Genomic DNA, 17902 nt, shown 5'->3' on the forward strand with positions numbered 1-17902 from the left:
CACAGGCTCCATTTTCTGTTGTGTGAGGAAGCTGCTTCACCTCACTCTGCTTCTATTGTCCCATCTACAAATGAAGATAGTAGTTGTAGTTGTTGCTGTGTGAAGGCTTGTGCAGATAGACACAAGTACAGATTATGGGGAATATGATACCAGAACTGAGTTAAGAGTATTTCAGTGGAGTCGGTGCCTTAACCAACATGTTCTTAAAATAAAATTTCAATAGGCATTTATACCTATTGTTGCACTGACATATCAATGATCACTTGGCAGTTAAGGGACATGTAAATATAATTTGTTTTTAGAACTTTTAAAATAGTATAGACAAAAATAAAGTGGTGGAGGATGCAGATGTCAGTCTTTCATGGTGCAAGCAGTTACTTCATCTTGCTATGTCTGAGGCAAGAATAAAACTGTTATTTCATTCCTACTTATGAAAGCCAAGAGCTTAAGACCTACAATTGAATATTAGTATAAACACTGGTTTTAGCAAACCTTTAACAGAAGCAAATAATCTGTTTCATCTTTATCTTGGCCTTTAATATTTTTACGATGAACTGTTCTAGAAGGAACATTAGTATAAGTATTCAAAATCTTAGGAAGAAGCAGGCTTTAAAAAAAGGGGGGGGGGGGGGGGGGGGCAACAAAAAAACCTAAAAAGTAGCTAGCGACTGCTCATTTTTCTTTGAAGTTTTATCAAATTACATTAGTGAAAGAAATGGTGTTGGGTATGGCCAGCTTGGATAAACTTATTTTGTGTCATCTTACCTTCATACGATCTCCAGCAGCTGTAGATATTAAATTGTGTGCATTTGAGTATCAATTCTGAACTTTCTGTTCTGCCTTACGTGCCTGAAATTGTCTTCATCCAAATGTAGCAAGCTCTGGCCCTTGCTTCTGAACCCTCTCAAAATGCATCTCTTCTGCAGACTGCCTCGGTTAACTCTGAGCTTACTAACCATGAAACCATCCGCTGCGCTGCGCTTCTGTGCGGCCCTATTGCACGGTCAGCTGGTGCGTTCTGTGTTTGACTTTCCCGTGTGGTTCCTTGGTTTGTATGCTCCTTTGGGCAGGGACTGTTGTCTTACTCTGTTTCAAGCATCAAGCACAGGGCCTGCCCCGAGCAGTAATAGTTCAACTGCAAGATTGCCCCTGCTTGCTATTTTCTTAATTTGTCGCTACAGTTATTTTCCATTATGTGCCTACTTGTTTAAAACTTTTATGCAATTGTACAACCCAATAACCACTCCCAAGCTCTCTCCTAAAACCTGACCTGGATCTACTTGTACAATAAAGATGATTCCTTAGTAGTTGAAACACTTGCTGGTAGAAGGGTATTGTCTCATTCTCCATGCCTTCCTAAAGTCAGGATAGAAATCCATGGTGCCGTTTGCTTTAAAGCCATCTAGTATTTAAAATTACTTGTGTGCTTTTTACCTGGATGTTGCACACCTTTAAGTTATGGACTGGTGGTAATGCAGGACTTCAGACTCCCAAATGTACCTGAACGTGAGTGAGTCCTCCTGTTGAGCTCGTCATGGGCACATCTGTCGCATGCAGTGAGAGACAGTGCAAGGGTGCTACGAGGTGATCTGGCCACCCGCTCTGTGTGGAGCTGGGTAGAGGGAACCTTGGTCTTGGCAGCAGAATTAGCTCTTATCTGTGGTTGTACTTATGTGACTGCCCTGCTTCTAGAGCTGCTGCTCTCACCGCCACTTGCAGTGCCTCAGTGTTGTAGATACACCCCGAGACCTGTGCCAAAACTTACCCTCAGGTGCCCTGCAGAATGATGAAGCCTAAAGCCTGAGACAGGAGCAATGCGCGGATCTCCACGGAGAATTTAGTGTTTTAATGAGTAGAGGAAAGTACCTAGGGAAGGGCGAAGCTGCAAAAGGAGAAATGTTGGAGGATTATTAGAGTCACAGTTACCCAGAAGAGATTTCAGAGCTATGTGGCATGTCATTCCACAGCCTGAGACCTCCTGCATTTGAGGGTTGTCACAGTAGCATTGCCTGGCAGGAGTGTGGCTGGACCAGTTGGACAACCAAGAGGTGCAGTTTCTCTCTGCAAGTCCTGGCCTACTAATCCAGCTGGCATTTCCTCAAACTTCTGTGTATTTCTTAAGTGATGTCCCTCAAATAGAAGTTAGACATCGGCTTTATAGTTTATATTATTGTGTATTGTAATAAAGTATAGGTTGATTGAAATTGTGTGCTCTGCCCTTTCAGTTAACTATCCCTGATGCTTTAGCCCATTCAATTAACAGTCCCAGCTTGTTACTGAGATAGGACAGTCCCATTAAAATGACTGTGATGAACAGCTATATGGAAGCTTCTGGATGAAGAAATATTTAACATGTTGAGCTGTAGTCTCTGCAGTGGCTCTAGTGAACCATCCCGTCACCCATCACTGTTGGCTGCCATTACTTGTCTCTGCTCAGCCAGGCGACTTCCTCACAGTTTTCAAATCCAGCAATCCAGGCTTTTCTCACTGGCCTAGAGTGTCTGACTGCGCTTAACAGAACAATTACATCTCTGTTCCAAAGCCCACTAACACACTTCCGGGTTGTTTTTGTAACTGAAAGTTAAAAAATACTAATTGATAATCATTTAAGTTCATGTTCTCTTTTTTTTTTTTAACAGTGCAGAACTAAGCAATATAAAATATTTTTGCAGCTGAAAGATGACATGATCTTGGAAAAATGGTCACATTTTCTTTATTTTAAATGAAGGTTTTGGTTTGTTTTTTTTTTTTCTTGACTTTCCAGGTTACACACCAGCGTTGGCCTGTGCACCCAATAAGGATGTGGCTGATTGCCTCGCTCTGATTCTGGCCACAATGATGCCTGTTTCATCGAGCAGCACGTTACCTTCCCTGACATTCAATGCCATTAATCATTACACCAACACCTCAAAAACTGTCACCTTCGATTCCTTGCCAATCATGAGGAGTGACCATAGCTCTTACTGTACTTTCAACAACATTGGCAGGGAAGATGGCTACCCTTATACAGAAGAAGATGAACTCAATGACTCAGATTCTGAGACCTACTAGAAGCTCCGTTTTGTGGGTCTGGAAAGTGAACTGTCACGCTGGAAGGTCAGACTTTTGCTTTTGAAAAAAAAAAAAACCTATCAATGTTTGAGTGCAAAAAGAGAACAGACCTTTGAGAAGATGTTTTTTATTGTGTTTGCATATAAAAAACCATCTGTGAGACTCTAGGAGGATTTTTAAGAGCATATTTTACAGAAGAAGCATAAATTCTTGAATATGTCCTTGGAATCAATGGCAAAAAAAAAAAAAAAAAAAAAAAATGTCAAAACTGTTTTATTTACCTGTATTCTACCATTCTGTGTCCGGTGCCGGGAGTAATTTCTGCAGACTGGGCACCCTACTTGATGTAAATGAACAACGCTATCGTACAAGACAAAGGATGCTAGATTTAAATATTATCAATAAAACTAAAAACATTTTGAAGGCAATAAATGAGTTTGGTACAGGAGGCATTGTTTGTGCTGCAAATTGCCAAAGGACCAAATAACTTAAAGATTTTTTTAATTAAATACCTTTTTGTGAAAACTGGAATAGTTATTTGAGAAGTTGTTTTAACCAAACTTAATTACTTCTGGAAAAGAAGCTTAGATTTGGTTTTAAATGTTGATTTTTTTAATTATTATTATTTTTTCCAATCATCTGAAAGCCTTCCGACACTATTAAATGTACCATGAAAGAAAGCAGATGTACTTTTAAGTTTTGTTTTCTTTTTCTTTTAGGAGAAATTAAAATGAACTTGTCATACTTTTATAGTACTAAAATTAAACCAGCTAACAAGGTGAAGTCAGGGTGAAAAATGTACAGTGTAATAAACAAGGGAAGGGGTGGGAGATGTGGGAGGGAAGCAGTAATTGTTGCACAGTTTTAGGTTTTTTTAACTCGGGGTTTGGATTGAGTTTTTTTTTCTTTTTAATTTAAAAATACATTAGTAACTTGGAAATTATGAAACTGCATAAAAAATTGAAATGTCTTTATAACCCTTTTGTGACTGAGAGTTCTTTTTGATAATTTGTCCACTTCCTTACATCATAAATTTGTATGTAAGATTAAATTGCATATCTCTATCACTTTTTTTTTTTAACCCTAGAGTTACAAGGGCGGGGGGAGGTGAATTTAAAAGTATATTTCCCTATTAGGAAAAAAAAAAAAGTACAGTGTCTGGTCTGTGGGAAGAGCTGTGTATCTTTGTTGTGCTCCATTTAGAAAATAAACAGCAGAAACAGGTCCCTGTAATGTAGTTCAGACTTGCCCAATTTATTTTTTTTTAATTTATAACAGACTACTGTGGTTTTTTTTAATTGCCTGAAGAATGAAAACTGACATAAGTAAGCTGAAGTTTTGTCTGTTAAATATGAATATTTACTTTATTTGGCTCTGCTTTAACTATAACTGTTACTTTTCAAGTGAATTTGTTCATGTACATGCAAGGAATCCTTGCATGTCCTGGTAAAGTACAAATAAATTACTACAAACTGATTCCAATTTCCTTTTTATCCTCTTTGTATTGTGAAACTGGAAATCTCTATTATACTGTAAATTATCAGCTGGTTTTCTGAACATAGGTGGAAACACGGGACAATATTTTGATCTATTTGATAATTTTGTGAGTTTTTTGAGGAATTAATGAGCATGTACATAGAAATAGTGACTGCTTGAATACTGTATTTACCTGCACTCTTTCAGTACTTCAAGATTCCTGTATATTTTATGGAGCATAATAAAACCCGAATGTGAGTTCTACTAATTAATAATTTATTTGTATCTACTAAGCATTAATGACAGTCTCTTGTTGAACTGTTAGGATTTATAAAATCTATTTCACAAAGTGAAGGTGTGCTATGGAAATTTCAAGTAATTTTGAATGTTAAATTACTGCGTTACTCCTTCAGGCTTCCTGTCAGGTATTACTTCCTTAACCAGTCGTGCCTGTGTGCGTTGTTTATCTATGCAATGTGTTCGTTTGTCAGCAGAACTGGATTATTTCAGGGAGATCGTGATTTCTGTATTTTCCTCCCTCTGAATCTTTCAAAGTCTGGGGCTGTGTGGGCGTCATGTGCGTGCCTCAGCTGAGCGTGCAGGCAGCGCTCAGGAGATCCATGTTGGCCTCTCTTGAGATTCACTGCATCTATTTAAATACAAAGGCTGAAGCAGCACAGACCCATTTGTCCTCATGCTCATGGAAGATCTGAATCAGAATGCCAAGTGACATGCCCGTTATTTGATTGGGTTAATGTTAATGAAACTGTCCGGTTTTTGTTGCTTCAAAGGAACTGTGAGAAGATTCTATTAATAGGCTTTTATTATCTGTGCTGGCTTCTGTTTGACTTCAAGAAGACCTGTTACCTCAGCTCATGGTGTCTGTAGCCATAGGGCAGTTTAAAGGAGGAGACACTCCTATCTTGGAAAAATGAGCAGGGCTGTAGAGACTGAGAACTGTCCGTGTCCGCTGTGTCCCTGGGTGATGGAGGAGGAAAAAAAAACAAAAGGTGATGGTTTAAAAGCTAAAGATTTAATATGGAATACAAGGCAAATGCAGAAGACAGTGCTGTTGAACACCTTGGTTTTCTTACATCAATCAGAAATCGTGCCTCTCATTTCACTGCTGCTCAACTCTTGAGGAAGAAAACTTTTGCTGCATTAAATTGCATTTTTTTAAAGTTAAGTTTTGTGAACTTTTTAGAGCTAAAGACATCCTTTCTTATTACAACTTGTTAATTCCATTTAGGAATTCAGCGTTAAATGATTTGTGTATCTCATCATTAGAATTTATTCAGTGAGCCTGTAGATTGCAATTTGCATGCATTTGGTTGTTCCTGTTTTAAAAAAGCCAAAACCCCAAAAAACTCCATTACTACCTGGCAATATGGGTAGGACAGTAATTGTGCCTTGTAAGTGATAATTGGGACTATTATTAGAATATGGTCTTACTCCAAAAATGGAACGTGATTTGTTTAAAGAACGTGGTACTGTGGTCAGAGGCCACCTTCTTAATGAGAGGTCAAGGAACAGAAGGTTCCTTGTTTCTGTAAAACAAGTAATGCTCTCTGTAGCTGGTAGGGGAATTTTGTTTGTTGTTGGTTTGGGGTTTGTTGTTTTTCTTTAAAAAAAAAAAAAAAAAAAAGGTGTTCATACCTCAGTGGAGGTCTGTTCATTTCCAGAAAATTATATTGGAACCTCCAGCTTTCTAAAATAAATCCTCCTCTTTTTGTACAGATGAATAGGGCACGGTTATTGTTACAACCTTCAGTCCAGACAATCTCTTGGATTTTCACCAAGAGAGAGCAGTGAGCCTTGGCCAGACCAGTGATGCAGTATATTAGAATAAAAAAAACCCTTTTTATCCTGGAAAAAAAACCCCAAAACCAATCAAATGGACCTCAGGAATGAGAACAACCAGCTCTGCTCAGCCTTCTGTGTGCTCTGACTTCTGGGGTGTTTAATGGGTTTTTCAGTTCTCAGGACAAATGCCACGTTAGTATTAACCTCCAGAGAGCTGTCACTTCCAGAGAGCAGTGTGGCTGCATAAATGCTCCACGTTAAAATGAAGAATCAATCTGTCTTCCCCTCTCCCGCCCCGAGTGACCTCACTGTAATCAAAAAGATTTTTTTTATAAGCTCTTACAAAATCTTGACTCTCTGTGTCTCCTGCTCTGTATTTCCTCCTATTACTCTTTATTGCTTCCCCACCCCTAGATATCTCCAAAGTAATTATAGAAATATATCTGGAGCAATCTGAGCTAGAAATACGTACTTTTAAAACTTGGATCTTGGTTGTGGTGAGGGCTTTTTTCTGGTTGTATATTTTCTGTTTTAAAATTCTGACTTTTCTGCCAGGCTAAAGAATTAATAAATGTTTGGTTAAAAAAAAGTTAATATTTAAAAATAACTTACTTCCAAGTTGTGCTCCTTCTGACATCTACACAAAAGGCACTAAAGATCCCAAAGCTGTTACCCAAACTGTATGGAAGATCACTAAAAAGGAGCCTGCAATAACTTTTACAGATTCTTCAACCCAATAATTCTGGTTTTGAGAGGAGTTAGCCTTTCTGTCTTGCCCAGAGATTACGTCCATTTAAAGGCAACAACTATTGTAGTAATTCAGAATAACATACTCTATTTATATTCTAGTTTACAAAAAAAAAAAAAAAAAAAAAAAAAGAGAGAGAGAGACATTTCATTAAATCCAGTTGGTTTGAGACAACACATGTTGTTCTGGTAGCTCACCTCCTTTATTGGAGGGGAAAAAAATGTTTGTGGTGACCTTTCTGTTAATTGTGCAATAACTGGGTGAGAGGATAAGCCTGTAGAAAGATTATAAGCAACAGTGAATACAAAAGACTTGTCTAGTGTGTACTTGTGAGAAGTTTTTTCATTTGCATAATCAGGGAACATTTTTAACAGTGCTAGATGTGTCCAAGGAGCTCATACCGCTTAATTCCATGTTTGGATCAGTGAGGTTCACATCTTAAAAACTGAAACCTAAATAAAATGGATAAGTGTTTGTGGAAACGGCAGTTCTGGAGAATGTGCACTCTGGCTCCATGTACCACAGGGCAGGAGCTCCGTGGACTTCCCCACTGGCAGCTGCAGGAGCAGCAGGACCACCCTCCTCGCTTCCCGCTGCTTTGCCTGCTCTGTGGCTCTGCTGAGGATACATATCCACTTCCCAAAAGAAATGCCATCATGCTTTTGGGTAAAAAGCATTGATTCCTGGTAACAGTAATTCTTGATAATCCAGTCCTGGTTGGATCAGACTAATAACCTTGGAGAGAAGGGCCTTTATAATCTCTTAATAAGTAGTTTAAACTTTTTACACCACTTCCGTGGGTCTGGATTTAAACTCTGCAAAGTCCATGTTAATATCAGGAGAAATTGAGTATTTACATTTTTGAAGTTGGTCCAGGAAATTCATATAAATCCTTAAATCCGAGATTGGCTGGTAATTATTGCCTCTTGTAGTAATCTCAATGATTTGCAGTGACTTCCTTATAATCATTGTATATGCTGCAGACGCTGGTGGGACAGTTGGAGAAGAATTCTTTCAGGTTAGGATTGAAACCCTTTTTTAATAAATCTGGCTGTGACTCCAAATTGGACAAGATAGTAATTTATAAAATATGGGTCTCCTTTACAGACTGACACCTGAGATGTTAGACTTTAAGAGATATACCATAGGCCTCTCTGATAAGCTGAAAGCACTGGCTTTTTTATTTTTCTGGAGTCCTCACTATGATATCCATGTGTTTTGAAGAGTAAGTGCAAAGGAGCCACTGTGCATTAACTTGAAATGGCAAAACAACTGGTCATTCCTAAGAAAATATCCTGTTGTTATATGTGTAATGATCACAAAAGCCTTATCACAAAAATCCCTTCTTTTTATTGCTTAACAGGAGAAGCAGACACCTGGCTGGATGTGGTAAATGTCACCCAGGCCTCTAGTCTGACTCGTGTATCCTCACATATCTGCCAAGAGAAAAAGGGTGAAACGGCAGCCTCGGAAGGAGCCTTCCAGCTGTTCAGTCATCCAGAGCCCAGGAAAATCATGAGAGGGTTTTGGTTTCCTTTCCCTGGGGGAAAAGTAGTTACAGATGTGATGAAAATATTCAAGCTGTGTGCTTTGTCTCTACAACTCATCTCGCAACTGAATGTTCCTGACAAGGAAAGAAGACAAATATCCCTACTTGTGGGACTTGAAGATTTCTTGCAGCTCTTTCCAACCCAATATCCCAGTCTCCTCAGCCCTGTTATCTTCAAATAAAGCAGCATGTAAATGATCCTTGCTTCCCTGGCGCTGTGTGTTATTTCAAATTAGGATAAACCTCCTTTCCATACTACGTTTTAACAATTTTCAAGCCAAGGCTGGGAAAGGAATCTTGCAGTATTTCACCTTGTAGCTTTAAACATAGTTGAATAATACGGAACCTAAAGAGCCTTTCAAGATGTCTTAATATTGTTAGTATCACTAAATTTTTAGAGAGGAGAAAAACACCTTACATTGTCTTTTTCCATTAAAATTGCAATAGAAGCAACCTGAAATTTTGCTATTCAGCTTCACAATGGAAGAAAACAAGCCCCTGCTTCCAAGTCTTGTCAAGTGACAGACATGCAGGTGGTTCTTTTCTCATTGTAGCTGGGAGCTGACTTAGTTCACAAAGCTTAAGACGTGGAACTCTCAATTTATTTATTTTTTTACGTTAAAAGAATATATTCGATATTTTAAACAGTTTTAAAGCCAAATCTAAGGATTCACACCCTATCCCATCATTTATTTCCTATCCCTGGCCAAACTTAGTTATTCAAGCTGTCTGCATATTTTTTTTTTAATCTTAAAAATCTTTCTAGGAGTCTATTAACATCTTACTGAATTCAGCCTATCTAATCTCATCTACCAAGAGTTTGTTTGATCTGCTGCGGGTTCCACTGTGCTGCCTCTCCCAGTGGAGGGAGGAAGGAGAGCACAGCGAATCTCTGAAGTACTTCCATTGCCACTGACCAGTAAGAATTGAATTGAGTGATAACTTGTGGTTCAATCTGTGATTTATTTGGGGTTTTCAGAAACAGCATTTGTCACTTTTTTTTTAACCTATATAAATGGATGAGGAGGGGATGGTTCTTTCTAGCCACTGAAGCTGCCCGTGTGTCAGTAGTGTTGTTTAGGTGTTGTTCAGGTGCTCTCTCTGGAACAGTTCTGAAAATGTGATTTCTTTTTTATTCCCTTCAGACAGTGTGTCTGAAGCAGCCAAAGAGGACAGTCAGTTTTTTGTGTTGTTCTTCTTGGGTTTTCTGTTACGCTGGGGTGTTTGTTAAAAACCTGATGCTGCAAGACAGGTCACACAGCCTGGGCAAGACCATGCTGTGCCTCGTGATGATGGCTTCCTTCTGTGTTGATTGCAGGAGGCTCTTGAAGCTCAGTCATTTCTGTCCAGCTCATTTCACCTGCAGAGATCTGCCTAAAGGAGCCTATGCCCACTTGTGCACTGTGAAGATCTTTGTTCTGAAGAGATTGTCCCAGTCTGTTCCTCAGCCTGTCCACATGCCTCTCAGTAACTTAACTCCAACATCCTGTTTGCCAAGTGATCCCTTGGTGTGCTTTTCTCATCGTTTCTTTCACTGTAATCAGAGTATCCCCACATCCACCTGGGAAACCGGTCACATGAATCCTGAAGCAGCAGAGCCCTTATGAAGAAATCCCCAACACCTCTGACCCACGTGCTGTTACCCTGCCTGGACAGACAGTTTCTGTGGTTGTCTCCCCTTCCTGGGGGCAGTGTCAAGGCCCTTCAAAGACATCACCACTCGCTGCCTGTCTCAGACAGGAAGTTCCTTTGGTATCGGTACAAATTCCCAAATCCTGATTTCATGTAAGTCGACAGATGAAGTGATGTAAAGCTGTTCTAGACTTACACTATACTTCCCAGATGTCAAAAGATCCTTGTGTTCTGGTTTGGTTTTGGTTGCACTCACAGATAGAAGTGGTTCAGGAAGCTTTAATAGAACTGTTTATACAATTAATCAACTGTTTATATCATCCCCAGATGATGGGCTGCATTACAGTATGTTACGAGTCTGCCTGTGTCAACATCAGCCTTGCTGAAAACTTCTCACACCTCCTGAGCAAATGGTACGTGGCTTGGCTCACACGAACAGCGACCAGCAGGGTGTTTGGGAGCAGTGGTGCATTCAGTCGGACGATGCTGAAATTGCTGTTCCAGCCCAGGCCTCCAAACCCACCCACTGGTGGTGGTGAGTGTCGTAGGTTACTGCCTGGTCACCCCACTTCAGAATGGATACTTCTGTTTCTCCAAGATCAGGATGGTGGGAAGTAACTTACTGGTAAGTCTCCATCATGTCTAGTACTCTCTGTTCCACTTTTCCAGTGTTTCTTTGCCAACTGCTGCTATTTTGGGTGAAGGGAACAAGGTATGAGAACACGCTCTAATCCTTAGGCCTGCTCTTCCAGGGAGGAGACAGAGCAATGTGCTCCATGCAAACAGTAAGGCCAGAATGTCTTGTTTTCTAATAGTTTTGACATACTCAGAGTTAGAACAGCTCTGTGGAACATGTGAAAAATCCCTGTTCTGGATTTTGTGCAGCATTCAGCAAGAACACAGCTATGGGTGTCAAAGAATTAATGATTTTTAATAACCCTGCAGTGGGATGGCCTCCTTTTACATCAGCAAATTTATGTTTAATAAGATATAGACATTCCCCTTTCCGTATTTCTGCCCAGTATGTGCTGCAGAATAAACAAACCTGTTGTGTTGCTGTATGAAAGCTGAGTGTGACTGGGTCCTGGTGCACAGTAATGTAGCTTGGGGAAGAAAGGTTTGATAGAAGCCAAGAGCTTAAATAGTTATATACTTATTTTGTGTTGTTTTGCTTTCTGAAAGCACAAAGTGAGTTCAAAGCAGGAGCTCACTGAGCACCTTTCAGTACACAGACTTGTAGCTGCCATAGTGGTTTGAGTTTGAACGCATCTCGGAACTGAGTCAGACCACCAGAAACGGAGACTTGCGGCTCCCCTGTGCGCACTCTGCTCCTCGCTGCTCCCACTCTGCTCCTCGCTGCTCCCCTGTGCGCACTCTGCTCCTCGCTGCTCCCACTCTGCTCCTCGCTGCTCCCACTCTGCTCCTCGCTGCTCCCCTGTGCGCACTCTGCTCCTCGCTGCTCCCACTCTGCTCCTCGCTGCTCTCCTGTGAGCACTCTGCTCCTCGCTGCTCTCCTGTGGGCACTCTGCTCCCACTCTGCTCCTCGCTGCTCTCCTGTGGGCACTCTGCTCCCACTCTGCTCCTCGCTGCTCCCCTCAGCCATGGGAATGCAACTACCAGACTGGAACACAAGGACTCTGTTACTCAATGGCTGTTACGCAGTTGAAGTTACAACAGCCAGTAAGACCACACAAAATTGTAACACTTCAGAATAAATTCTCTTCTCTGAATTTAACCCCAAATTAATGTCCTTTGAATATTCTCTTCCCAACTTCTTCACTGCAGCAGAGCAGTTCATCACTGCAGTACAATATTTATAGCACTTAATCTAGTTACTGCTCTGGAAAGAACGGTGTGTTTTACTCATTTACCAGCAGGAACCTGCCATCTGGCACACGAAGTATTTATGTAAAAACCTTGCTGTCCCACAATCATTATGTGCTTTTCATAGCTCTCCTTGAATGAACTTATGAACCATGTGTAAGATTTCTTAAAGTCAAAACACTCTTGAAATGACCTCTCTTTTAAACAGGAAAAGTAACATAGTTGTTGATATTCATTGCTGATGTTTTCTTTAACCACAATTCCTTGCACAGTAAGCTGGAAATTGTGTCTCAGTGCAGTCTAGTTTTTCACAGTCCTTTGGTATCTTCTTCCCCAGACTAGCTGTTCCATAGATGTTCGCACTCAGTTACTGTTAAAAGCATATGAGAAAACTCGCTGGGATTTCCAACGGGACTGCAGACAACCGAGTGGCCAGTGCATGGTAACGATTTCAGCTGGGGGTTTTGACTCTAAGGAAAAAACCAAATCATGGCACCCTAACCAGAAATTGGAACCTCACCATATACAAGCTCTATGTATGTATACATGTATATTTTCATGCATGTCATGCGTGGTATTTGTGTCTTCATTCCCTTTCCTATTTTTCTTCCTTTTGCAATGGTTTTCCATTCCAGCCATTTCCATACTCCGAGCCAGGACCCCAGAAAACGAAAGGATTAAATTAAAAGGAACAAATTTGGTTGAAATGAGAAATATTATTTTCCCTCTATAAAACATTTAAACATGTTACAACAAACCTTTATCTCTGCAATGAAGTTCTTTTACTTCTGGTAGGACATAAGCTACCAAGGTACAGACTGTCTTACAGCCTCTTAGGTTAAGTGCTTCGCTTACCATTTCAGATGTGGAATCTCATCAGTCACTCCTGTCACAAACATACCTGAAGCTCTAGGAAGTGCAGGTGTTCAACAACTTATGTTAAGATATATGGTCTGAACATACGGGCAGCTGTTTTGTGATTCAGCCAAATATCTGTGCTAGTCCTTTTCATACCATCGTCCGTATAGAGCAGCTGTCAGTAGGCCAGATGATGTTCTATTTTTGCTTATGAAATAGTGGTTATTTTTCCAGCCCATGTGATCAGCAAAGTCCAAGGTAATACCAGATGTCAGGAGTAAAGGAAAGATGTAAGGAGTACTCATATTTCCCCATAGCTGGAAATCTATCACAGCAGTGGCATCTGTAACCTCCTCTCCACAAGTGCTAAAGCTGAGACCACCACACTTCACTAACGCACAGGCCTGGACATAGTATGTGCCATGGACTGTATGGAGCCCATCAAAAACTCCCAGAGCGTAGAATTCATTGGTCAGCTCCGCTCTCTGATAATTCAAGTAACAACAAAGGGTATTGGCACAGACCTGGAGCTCTCCTTCTTCCCCCCATACAGGAACAAAAGTAAAGTTGTCATACATCATTTCTGCATAAAACAGGGGAGGTAACTGTTCATTTCCTTTTTCTGATCCTCTGCCAGGTGTCTCTTGTCCCTCCTTAAAACAAACCTGATCGTTCACTGAGGCACTTTTAAAAGTCTTGCATGAGTGATGTGAGTTCTCTCTAAATCTTTCATTGCCCTCCAAACTGGTTTTGTAATCTGGGGTAATCACAGGAATTTCTGCTACTATGAGCTTGCCACCATAACTTTCCATGTTGTGGTAGATGAATGATTTGACTGGAGTGTATATGCCACTCCCTGTCATGCCCAAGGAAGGGTGGTGGATATTAGCTGCTAAAATATTGACATTGAAAGCTGTGGCAAAAGCTTGTTGAAATTCTACAGCAGACAGGAGCGGGAGCTGGTTCATCCAGGCAGTTGGATATACAACTTGTTTCAAATTGTATTTTCTGATGAGATTCACTGCAGGCTCAAAGAAGAGGATATCGAAGCAAGTGAACATACCAAACTTGCCAGCAAAAGGCGTATCAAAGAGTTTGTAGTCAGGCTCTGGAGGGGTATCAAAAGCGTATTCAAAATAGAGGTTGTGTTTGCGATACGTTGCTACCAGCATGCCGTCATCACCGAATGCCACGTTGGTGTTGAACTGGTATCTTCCATCAGGTGGACAGCGAGGATCAGCGTGCTCACAGGGCTGCTTAGTTCCCAAGTTTGCCACAAGGAATATTTTGTTCTTCAGTGCCATGCAGCTCAGACGCTGAAGAACCTGGAGTACAGTACAGAAAAATGTAACCACTCCAGAATATGGAGGGGTAAGTTTTGCTTAAGCAGCTATGACTTGTTTAATCCTTTTCAAAGTATTATTTTCAACTGGAAATTGAACACATTTGACTGTATCTGTAAAATTTAAAAGTACTGATGATTTTGTGATGAAAGCTAGTGGAACCAGTAGCTTTCTAAAATGAAAAGTATTTCAGATATTAATTTCAAAATAACATTGAAAAAAATTATCTGGTTTTATTTCCTGAGAAGTAAGTCAATAAATAAATAAATGTATTTCAAGGGCAATAATTTTCAGAAACTTCTGACTGTTGCAGGAGCACCAGTGGCTTTAAAACACCATAGGTCAACTGAAAGCTTTGACAAGGCAGCATAGCTGATCTGTGCATGCCTTTAGTGCAGCAAATGTCTAAAAATGATCATTTGCACCTGCAATGGCTTGTTCCTGCAACTAGATATTTTCAGTCTACATTTTTTAAAAAGTGATTACTAGCTACAACTTAAAAGAAGCAGAGATATAAACAGACAGACTTTGCATAGTTGTAGAAAATGAATACAGAAAGTTACAGATTACGGCATTACTGGGATGTTTCTTCCACGCCATAGAGAGCCGTACCAAAGACTGCCAGGACGGCGCTCTCCAGACAGGATCTGAGTGACAAACCGAGTTCCTGCTTGTGCATGACCATTGGTAGTAAAGATCCATAGACCAAAGTAGGTCACCGTGCACAACTGTGACTCATGTTTGCACACAAATTCTGCTTAGTAGGCACACGCATGATTACTCACTTTCATTATACTGACTACTGTAACCTTAATAAGAATAAATAGTCCGTATTACTAAGCATGGCTATTTTCACTTTGGGCTCAGAACAGTCGATGAAAATACTATTTTTGTAACTTACAGGTCACATCTGTTATCACACTTGGTCTGGTGACATCTATTACATTATAACAGGTCGAGTCCTATTGTGCTAATCATTTTAGATACAATCAGTCAGAAAGTTCTGATGTCCTTAAAACTGAGTAACAAGAATGCATCAAAAGTGAAGATACTGCTATGTTGTTTTAAATAAAACAATGTTCAAAATAACACTACTAACAATGTACCCTATTAGAGAGTGATTACCGTTTCATAGGTTGGGGAGGGGGAGATGGCAAATCCAAATGGATCATGAACAAGCTAATCTCCTTGCACTTAGGTATCTAAAATGCTCCTCTGCTAAGCATGAAACCAGCATAAACTGAGAGTTCATGAAAACAGAATCTGGTACTATAAGTTGTTACACTTCTTGCTTACTTCCCTAAGCAAAACTACAAGAGCCAGTTTCCCACTTGGAGCACAAACCTAGCATTGAGTTATTCTAACTCTGCAGAAATCACTCCGACATTTACCTCTGTGTCATTGAACAAATACGGCTCTCTGCATGGATTCCACTTCACAGAGTGTGAGTGCAGAACAAAATCCAAGTAAGGATAAATGGAGCTTCTGGTGAAGTTGAAGCCATGGATTCCATCTTCGGGAAAAACAATGATCTGTGCTCCCTGTATGTAAAACAAAGACATGTTTTGTAGGCAAAGCAAAAGCAACCTAGATATGGAAGGAAAGAACGGGGAATCTTGTGGGTAAAAAGAGCCAGAGAAGCTAAGGATAACCCAAGTATGTTTTGACCACAATGTAGTTTGAAAATATATTTTCTTTGACTTCATAGTGGGTGTAACTATGTGTATAAAAAAAAAGCTTATTTAACCTGATGCAAACCTTTACCTTGAAAAATAACCTATTTGACATTAAAAATAATGTCAAAAATGTCAAAAGGGCATGCAAATAAAGGCAGACTTCATCCAAATTCTTACCAAAAGTATTCTCCATTCACATGCACCATGAGAATGACATTATTCAGATTAAAGATGGTGTTGTTAAAGCCTTACTTGTTTTTCAGAATTATGCTATTTGCAGATGAACTTTGTAAAAGATGCTGTACTTGTATCAAAGGTCCTGTAACTGTGTCAAAGGTGCAGCATCACTTTGTCCAGGCTACAGGCCACGATCAGGTATATATGCTTGTTAGGGTACTGGGAGTATTGATTTCAGAAACAGCTTGACTGTGGAAGCAATGCAGATTGTGGCAGAAATGTAGCCAGACCAAGCCTGGCTGCACCTGAAGTTCAGGGAGATATGTTCCTAAACATGTAGTGGATTCTTCTTAAATCAGACACAGCATCAGTCAAATTCAAGTGACTGTTCAAAAGTCAGTTCAAATGTGTTATCTGTGCTGTGGCTTTGGGATAATTTATGTGTGTTGGATACAGTACTGCATAAAAATAGCTATTATGTTTCTGGACTGTGATACCCAGACATCATTCTCAAAAAAAAAAAAAAACAAAACAAACCCCAAACCACTATTTTCTCAATTTATATAAAAATTTTAACTCTTCTGTTCCCAAACAATAGATTTGTGAAACTTGCAAGTCAATACTTCCCTGTGTAGGGACAGTAATGCCTGCTTCCCCTGAAGAGAATCAGCTTTGGCTTTTAAAGGAGGTTGTGCATAAGAACAGCCAGAAATACCAGTCTCTCTCTTCTATTTAGACTGAGAACCATTCTGTGGAGAATAGGAGAAAGGAATGGAAAACTTTACTTCTACAAAGTTGTTAATGGTGGAACATTCATTTCCAAAGCATTTAACTTCTTTAGTTTTTAGAAACATTCATGAATTTCCATGAGAGCACTGGGATAAAATCAAACCTAAAGACAGCTGCCTGTCTGACAGGCTGTAAGACAATCTTTCAATAAAAACATTCCATTTAAGAAAACAGAAAGGAGCTAGATACTCAGACTAAAATAGAAAATTAATTTCCCCATCCTAAATAACTATAGGCGTGTTTTTCCAAGCTTGGAATAACTCAAGTCAGGCGAGCTGCTAATTGGCCTGATTTTTTTAAAGAGCTGCTGGCAGGTCAGGATGTCTGAAAAACCAGACCATAGTTATGTATATAAATATGGCTGTAGTTGCCTGGGAACACAAACGTGAAACGTTATCCTCAAAGAGCACTTACTCTATATATGCACAGGACACAGGCAACTGCTCCTAAGCTGCAGCATACCTGTCTGGCAGCAGCCACGACTTGCTGCTCATAGATCTCTAGGTTTCTGCCCATGAGCTCCAGCGCAGTCTGTCGATCAACCAGGGCTGTCGGGTTCGGACTCAGTATGGACTCGTGTTCGTACACGGCAGCAACATAATGCCCCTCCCTCTTCACTCTTCCTGAGACAACTCGATAGCAAAGAAAGCAGAGAGACAGCTTCCAGCACAGAGCCACCATGGTGCATGCCATGTATCTAGAGAAAAAAAACAGGTGGAGCTTGAGCAGCAAATAATGCCAGGAATTTAAATTTACGATTAAATATGGACTGTAACTGAGACTTATTAACAGTGTTTGAACTGAGCGTGATGTTTTTAAATTCCTGAACAACCACGTGCATATTGTTTCTAAACCTTAAATCTATCTGTGTTGGTACTTTAAATAACTGAGTCCTGTTTAAAAGCATTTTTGCTTCATACATAGTTCTACCAATCTCCTTGCTTGGTCTCCCTCTACAATTAACTTTAGCATTCAC

At 40.1% G+C, this 17902-nt stretch overlaps 2 protein-coding genes across 4 annotated transcripts in view; one reads left to right on the forward strand and one right to left on the reverse strand.

The window, feature by feature from the left end:
* ANKRD28 (ankyrin repeat domain 28) overlaps window positions 1-4118 on the forward strand; it is a 76611-nt gene extending 72493 nt beyond the window's left edge. For all 3 annotated transcript variants that reach the window (XM_010174345.2, XM_010174346.2, XM_029086580.1), the window contains one exon: window positions 2765-4118. In XM_010174345.2, coding sequence (XP_010172647.1) covers window positions 2765-3051 — 287 coding nt within the window. In that variant the 3' untranslated portion in view covers window positions 3052-4118. The remainder of the gene's footprint in view (window positions 1-2764) is intronic.
* Window positions 4119-12952: 8834 nt separating this feature from the next.
* BTD (biotinidase) lies at window positions 12953-17619 on the reverse strand. Its single transcript, XM_010174347.1, has 3 exons — window positions 17389-17619; window positions 15676-15825; window positions 12953-14266 (listed from the first exon to the last, which is right to left on the reverse strand). The coding sequence occupies exons 1-3, from the start codon at window positions 17617-17619 to the stop codon at window positions 13082-13084; spliced, it is 1566 nt and encodes a 521-aa protein (XP_010172649.1). The 3' UTR covers window positions 12953-13081.
* Between the last annotated feature and the right edge of the window lie 283 nt (window positions 17620-17902).

This window comes from Antrostomus carolinensis, unplaced genomic scaffold (genome assembly GCF_000700745.2).
Source record: "Antrostomus carolinensis isolate BGI_N321 unplaced genomic scaffold, ASM70074v2 scaffold6158, whole genome shotgun sequence".
In the NCBI taxonomy this organism is placed as follows: Eukaryota; Metazoa; Chordata; class Aves; order Caprimulgiformes; family Caprimulgidae; genus Antrostomus; species Antrostomus carolinensis.